Below are 6,456 nucleotides of genomic sequence, written 5' to 3'. Positions count from 1 at the left end.
CACGAATGCACACATGTTTGTACACACCTAAACAAAGAATAATAATGTGGATGATGAATTACATCTTAAAACTGACAGGCATAGTGACACATACCTTTAATCCTAGCACTGGAGAGGCAGAGGCAGAGGCAGGTGGATCTCTGAGCTCTAGACCAGCCTGGTCTACAAACAGAGTTCCAGGACAGCCAGGGCTACACACAGAGAAACCCTGTCTTGAAACACGGTCCCCCCCCCAAAAAAAAATATTAGAGCAATGCAGCAATTAAATCCAAGGAAATGTTTAAATATGTTACTATCAGCATGATGGTATTCACCTGTAATCCTGGCAGTCAAGAAGCAGAGGAAGTTGAATCTCTCTGAGTTTGGGACCATCTTAGTCTATATTTAGCAAGCTCCAGGACAGCCAGGGCTACACAGAGAAACCTGTCTTGATAAAACAGAAACACACAAACAAATAAAAAAGAGGCTCATCTGGGGGCTGGAGTGATGGCTCAGTTGTTAAAAGCTGTCGTGGTATCCCTGCTTGAAGAATGCAGACCCTGCCTCTCTGATGCTCTCTGTGTCCCAAGGGGGGGGGGGTTCCACCCCCAGCTCCTCTCCCTTGCAGGTTCAGTTCCCAGCACCCACATAGGGAGGCTCACAACTGTATTCTGTCACCTTTGACGTCTTAGGACGCATGCACTTCCATGTGAAGGCAAGGTTTAAATGAGTTCACCAGACTCAAGATAAATGATAAATAGGTTTTTTACGCAGGTAACAGTAAGTAACTGTCGCGGTGTCCCTGCTTGAAGAATGCAGACCCCGCCTCTTCGATGCTCTCCGTGTCCCAAGAGGGGTTCTGTCCCCAACTCCTCTCCCTTAAACGGCTCATTCTGCACCTGAAATGACGTCCAAAGGGTATGGCCACGGTTACAGGTTCACAGGCAAGATGCCGCTACACCCATGCACATACCCAAACGCAGACATAAACAAGTACATAAGAAAAAAACAGATTAAATTGTTCTTATACGGCTGTTTAATAGGATGAGAAAGAACGACACATATGTTAATATTCTCGGGGTGAAAATGATTAAAATAGTAGTAAATTTGATATACCTATAGTGTGAACATCTTGGCTAAGAGTGAGGCAGGCAGATCTCTGAGTTCGAGGCCAGCCAGGGTTAAAGAGTGAGACCCAGTGTCTGTGGGGGTGGAGAGGAAAGGAAAAGAAGGACCAGATAGATGGTTGATGCAAGAAAGCTTATCGGCGCAGATAGCTTGGGTTCAAAGGAACAATCACCGAGACACAAATGATCCCTTCATCCCAAGAGTCTTCAGACTGCCTGAGCTGGCTTGGGCCGAGATCTGGTCAGTATGTAGTCCACCAGTGACGTAGGCAAATAAGATAGAGGGATAATGAGAAGCCAGGCATCCCAGCCAGCAGGGTATCGGGTGCGTGGATATGCAGAGGTCAGCGCGTGCTCCATGCAGTTGGTGACGAGGCTCAGGTCGGTAGAGCGCTTCATCAAGTTTTCTTTGGTGACTCTGCAAACTGCAAAAGCAGAGGAAGGAGGTCAGCAGTCTCTCCTCTGGGTGGTTTGGAGGTTTCGTTGTGTGTGCTCACAGAAGTCTAGTGACAGTTAATTTCTGTGGGGACCAGGATTCCCGAGCAGACCTGTGCTTCCTGATACTCTAATCATTAGCCACATAAATAAAGACCAAGCCTTTGCTTTTATGTAATTCTGGAAAATTTCATTTTAGAGTTTGTTTGTTTGTTTGTTTGTGTGGAGTCAGGGTCTCTCTGTGTAGCCCTGGATGTCCTGTAACTATCACTGTAGAACAAGTTGACCTCAAACTCACAGATAATCTGCCTGCCTCTGCCTCCCAAATGCTGGGATTCAAGGTGTGTACCAACACACCCAACCTTAGTAAATTTTGTTTTAATTAATTTTATTTATTTTCGAGACAGGGTTTCTCTGTGTAGCTGGGCTGTCTTGGAACTCCCTCTGTAGAGCAGGCTGGCCTCACAGAGATCCACCTGCCTCTGCCTCTCAAGTGCTGGGATTAAAGGTGTGTGCCACCACCACCCAGCAGTAAATTTTAGTTTCAAAACTCAACTCCATGACTGGTTCAACATAAGTACATGAGTTTTCTTCTCAATTGTAAATTTTATTATTCATTGTGTGTATATTTATATGTCTGCCCTTGACACATAGCATGTGTGGGGGTCGGAGGACAGCCTTGTGGGGTTTGTTCTATCCTACACCTTTATAATGGTTGTGATGATTGAACTCAGGTCTTCAGGCTTATGTAGCAAACACCATTAGCAGCTAAGCTATATTGCTGGCCTTCAACTGTAAATTTGTGTTTTAGTTGAGTTATAACTTATATATCATAAAATCTAGCCAGTTTAAAGTGTACAAACCATGGGTTTTTAGTGTGTTCAGTGTTGTGTGATCATCACCACATTTGAACTCTATACCATTTTCTGCATTTTTAAAATAAACTTTGTAGGATGGGCATGTGGTTCAGTGGTGGAGTTCTTGCCTAGAACACACATGGCCCTGGAATTGATCACCACATGACGACACACACATACACACATACACACACACACACACACACACACACACACACACACACACACACTAACTTACAATGGTCGAAGAACTGCTGTCCGTAGGATTCCTTGACGTGCTCAGGTGCTGCTTCCCAGTTTTTCTTGATTCTTTCAATGTTTAGCTCTATGTCTGTCATCCTGGTTTTAAAGTTCCCAGGTTCAATAATGCTGACTTTCACCCCAAAACCTTGAATCTCACGCCTGAAACAAAGGTAATGAATTCACTGCCTTAGATGAAAATAACCCCTATTTCTGTGCTTTCTCTCTCTCTCTCTCTCTCTCTCTCTCTCTCTCTCTCTCTCTCTCACACACACACACACACACACACACACACACACACACACACAACAATAGCTTTACTGCAGATAATGAAGATTTTAAAGGATGGAGAGCCAAATGTAGTATAATTCCTTGAATCCCAGCACTCAGGAGGCAGAGGCAGGTGGATCCCTGTGAGTTTGAGGCAAGCCTGGTCTACAGAGTGAGTTCCAGACCAGCTATGACTTCATAGTGAGACCCTGTCTCACAGCATAAAATAAAGGACAGAGAAATGGGAAAAATAATAATTTAAACATTCAATAATTAGAACAGGATTACACCAGCCCCTATAACCATTAATCTGATAATTGATCTGTTCTTTTGCTTGTTTAGGTTTTATTCTATTCTCTTTGTGTGTGTTTACCACATTGTACCTGTTGGAGGACAGAGTCCGGTTGGCAAGAGTCAGTTCTCTCCCTCCTGCATGCATGTGTGCAAGGATGAAATTCATTCAGGTCATCAGGCTCTGCAGCATGTGACTTTGTCCACTGAACCATCTCACCAGCCCCTAAGTGGCTCTTTGAACAAAAGCACTTGCTGCTCTTCCAGAGGACCAAGATTTGCTTCCCAGCACCCATATGGCAACTCACAACCGGCCATAACTCAAGTCCCAGGGCATCTGACACAGTCTCCTGATCTCTACAAGCACAGAAATGGACACGGTGCCCACACCTACATTCAGAGAAACTAGAAGCTAGATGATAGCACACACCTGTAACCCCCCACCATCGGGAAAGTTAGAGTAGGATGCTCAGGAGTTCAAAACAAGCCCTCAGCTACCTGAAAGCAAGGTAGAGGCCAGCCAAGGCTACCTATGTCCCTGATTCAAAACGGCAACAAAGGATTTTAAGTGACTCATGTCTACAATCTCAGCATGTAGGAAGCCAAGATGGGAGAAGGGCTTTAGCTTGAGGCCAACAAGACCTATATAGTGAGATCCAGGCCAGAATGGGTTACAGAGTGAGACACTGTGTCAAACAACCACAGAAAAGATATGGAGAGTAATGAAACAGGTACTCTGGGAAAGGACAAAGTTAAATGTCCGCAGCAGTGAAATATTCGGGACATTTGATTTTATTGTAGTAGGGTTAGTTACCTTAGTATATCTGAAAATGCTTCAACTCCATACTTGGAACAACTGTAGAATCCTCCAGAAAAAGCGAGTCTCCCCAAAACACTGGAGATATTGACAATCCTGCCCCGAGCCTTCTTCACCAAGGGAAGCATGCTCAGAGTCACCTGGGCCAAACCAATGAAATTCACTTGAAAGACAGCCATGGAGTCCTCAGGTTGCAACCACTCGAGGTAGGAAAGTGCTGGGGGAACAGCTGCATTGTTAACCAAACCCCAGAGTCCTAAAAGGACAGAATGTGTAAAGCAAGACTTAGATTTCTGATAGAAATAACAAGGACTTATGTTGGCCAGTTCTCCTGCTAATAAACAACTAAAAATGCTAGATCAAAGAAAAATAGAATTGAGACAAGATCTCCTTCCATTGCCCAGGCTGACCTACAACTAATGCTCCTTCAACCTCCCAAGTGCTGTGACTATAACTGTGAACTACCATGTCTGGAAATTTTATATATATATATATATATATATATATATATATAATATATATATATATATATCATCCTTGGGCTGATAACAGCTCAGTAGGTGAAATGCTTGCCAAGCAAGCCCTGATGCCCTGAGTTTTATCCCTGGAACCCATGTAAATATGGAAGGAGAGAATAAGTGCCATAAAGTAGTTCTCTAATCCCCACATGCACACCATGGCATGAGCATGCCCCATACACTAATAACAAATAATATATACATATGTATATGGGGAGGTTCCAGACAGGCTTTCTTCTGTGTAACCCTGGAACTTGCTCTGTAGACCAGGCTGGCCTCAAACTCACAGATCCCCTGCCTCTGCCTCCTGAGTTCTGAGATTAAGGGTATGCACCACTACAGCCCAGTAAACAACTTTTTAATAAATAGCTTTTTAAAGGCAGAGATTGTGACAGCACGCACAAGACCATCACAAGCTCAAGCTGAACAGATCTCTGCACAATAGAGGGGAAGATGGGCACAAGATCCTACCCGCTAACCCAGATGCTATTAACAATGGTAAGTCCTGTGAGAGGCTCATCAGTTTTCTTCAGGAGAATGGCACTAGGAATAGCAACACCTTCTAGGGCAGGACCCGTACACTGGAGCAGTTAGGCAGCATAGACTAGGCTCCTTGTTTTTTTAGTGGCCATTTCCTTTTGTTTTTATTCATAGGAGAGAGAAAGAACATGAAATTGGTTTGGGGGAGGGTCTGGAAGGAGTTGAGGTCAGAAAATAATATGAAAAATATATACTGCATGAAATGATCAAAGAATGAATTTTAAAATGAAAATAGATTAAAAATCACTATATTGAATTTTTTTAAAGGGAAAAAGAAAAATGACAGTTCTTCAAGTGACAAAGTGTTTTGAAACCTGTTTTTGGCATGTCTACACTATAAACTTTGAATATTCTTGCCTAAGCAAATTAAAAGTGAAAAGATTTCTTTGTACCTCTGTTCCCAACTCGTTCCTTCGTCCACTGAGTGGCTGCCACAATACTCTCTGTCTTGGTGACATCAAGGATCACTGTCTCCAGCCTGTCTGATGTCTTGCTCTTCAGCTCCTCGGCCCCCTTCTCCGTCAGACATGCAGCCAGCACCCTCATGCCTCTCCTGTCCAGCTGTCTGGCCAGCAGGTTCCCAAAGCCCGAGTCACAGCCCGTGATGAAGACATACTTGTCTTGGAGATGGCTCACCACCTGCCTCTCACGGTACCAGCGCAGAAGGTGATAAAGGCCCACAAGGGTCACCAGGTAGAACCACATTTTGGTGGAATGTCCTTGAATGGAAAGAGAATAGATTTTGTCACGCAAATAGCTTTGGATATATACAGTTTAGCAGAAGAGTGCTTTCACCAGCCCCGGGCTTGATTGCCAGTAAGAAAAACAGAGAGAATGCAGTGCAGTGCAACAGATATCTTAACAGAAGTTATATGCCCAATGCCAGGTGTTGAGGCATATGCCTATGGTTCCAGTATCAGGAAGGTGGAGGCCAGAACATTAGCTATATGTCAAGCTTTAAGCTATCCTTGGCTATGTGAGACACTGTCTGAGAAGAAGAAAAGTTATGTGTGCTGCCAAGAAAGACTCCTAGATTTGTCTCAAAAAACAAAACAAAACAAAACAAAACAAAGCATGGGAGAGAGGCTGGAGAGGTGGCTCAGCTGTTAAGGTACTGATACTCTTCCAGTGTACCCAGATTTAATTCCCAGCACCCACATGTCAGCCCACAATCATTTGTAACCCAGTCCTAGGGATCCGATCCAACTCCCCCTTCTGTTCTCTGAGAGCACCGGCATCACATGGAGCACAGACATTCATGCATGCATGCAGGCAAAACATCTATACACATAAAATAAAGGTTTCTAAAAAATTGAGGATGGGCTGGAGAGATGGCTCAGAGGTTAGGAGCACTGACTGCTCTTCCAGAGGTCCTGAGTTCA

General features: G+C 44.1%; 1 protein-coding gene across 2 annotated transcripts; it reads right to left on the bottom strand.

Moving 5' to 3' along the window:
- Positions 1-1,033: 1,033 nt before the first annotated feature.
- On the bottom strand, positions 1,034-5,779 carry LOC100762147 (17-beta-hydroxysteroid dehydrogenase type 6). Of its 2 annotated transcripts, none has more exons than XM_035451933.1 (4): positions 5,467-5,779; positions 4,014-4,272; positions 2,633-2,800; positions 1,034-1,524 (listed from the first exon to the last, which is right to left on the bottom strand). In XM_035451933.1, exons 1-4 carry the CDS (start codon positions 5,777-5,779, stop codon positions 1,314-1,316), a joined length of 951 nt encoding a protein of 316 aa, XP_035307824.1. In that variant the 3' UTR covers positions 1,034-1,313. The 2 variants fall into 2 exon arrangements, with proteins under 2 accessions (XP_035307824.1, XP_035307823.1); XM_035451932.1 differs by having other exon boundaries at positions 1,034-1,531; positions 2,637-2,800.
- Positions 5,780-6,456: the final 677 nt, after the last annotated feature.

This window comes from Cricetulus griseus (genome assembly GCF_003668045.3).
Source record: "Cricetulus griseus strain 17A/GY chromosome 1 unlocalized genomic scaffold, alternate assembly CriGri-PICRH-1.0 chr1_0, whole genome shotgun sequence".
Taxonomy (NCBI): Eukaryota; Metazoa; Chordata; class Mammalia; order Rodentia; family Cricetidae; genus Cricetulus; species Cricetulus griseus.
The sequence above is the reverse complement of the archived record's forward strand: the minus strand, read 5'-3'. Positions and strand labels throughout refer to the sequence as shown.

What these genes read in the sequence shown, in the direction of transcription:
- LOC100762147 (XM_035451932.1), bottom strand. Translation starts at nt 5,779, where the DNA reads ATGTGGTTCTACCTGGTGACCCTTGTGGGCCTTTATCACCTTCTGCGC. An exon ending in GCATTTTCAGATATACTAAG is followed by an intron (nt 2,801 to 4,013) that starts GTAACTAACCCT and finishes CCTTTGTTTCAG; the next exon opens with GCGTGAGATTCAAGGTTTTG. An exon ending in ACAGCAGTTCTTCGACCATT is followed by an intron (nt 1,532 to 2,636) that starts GTAAGTTAGTGT and finishes CTGCTTTTGCAG; the next exon opens with TTTGCAGAGTCACCAAAGAA.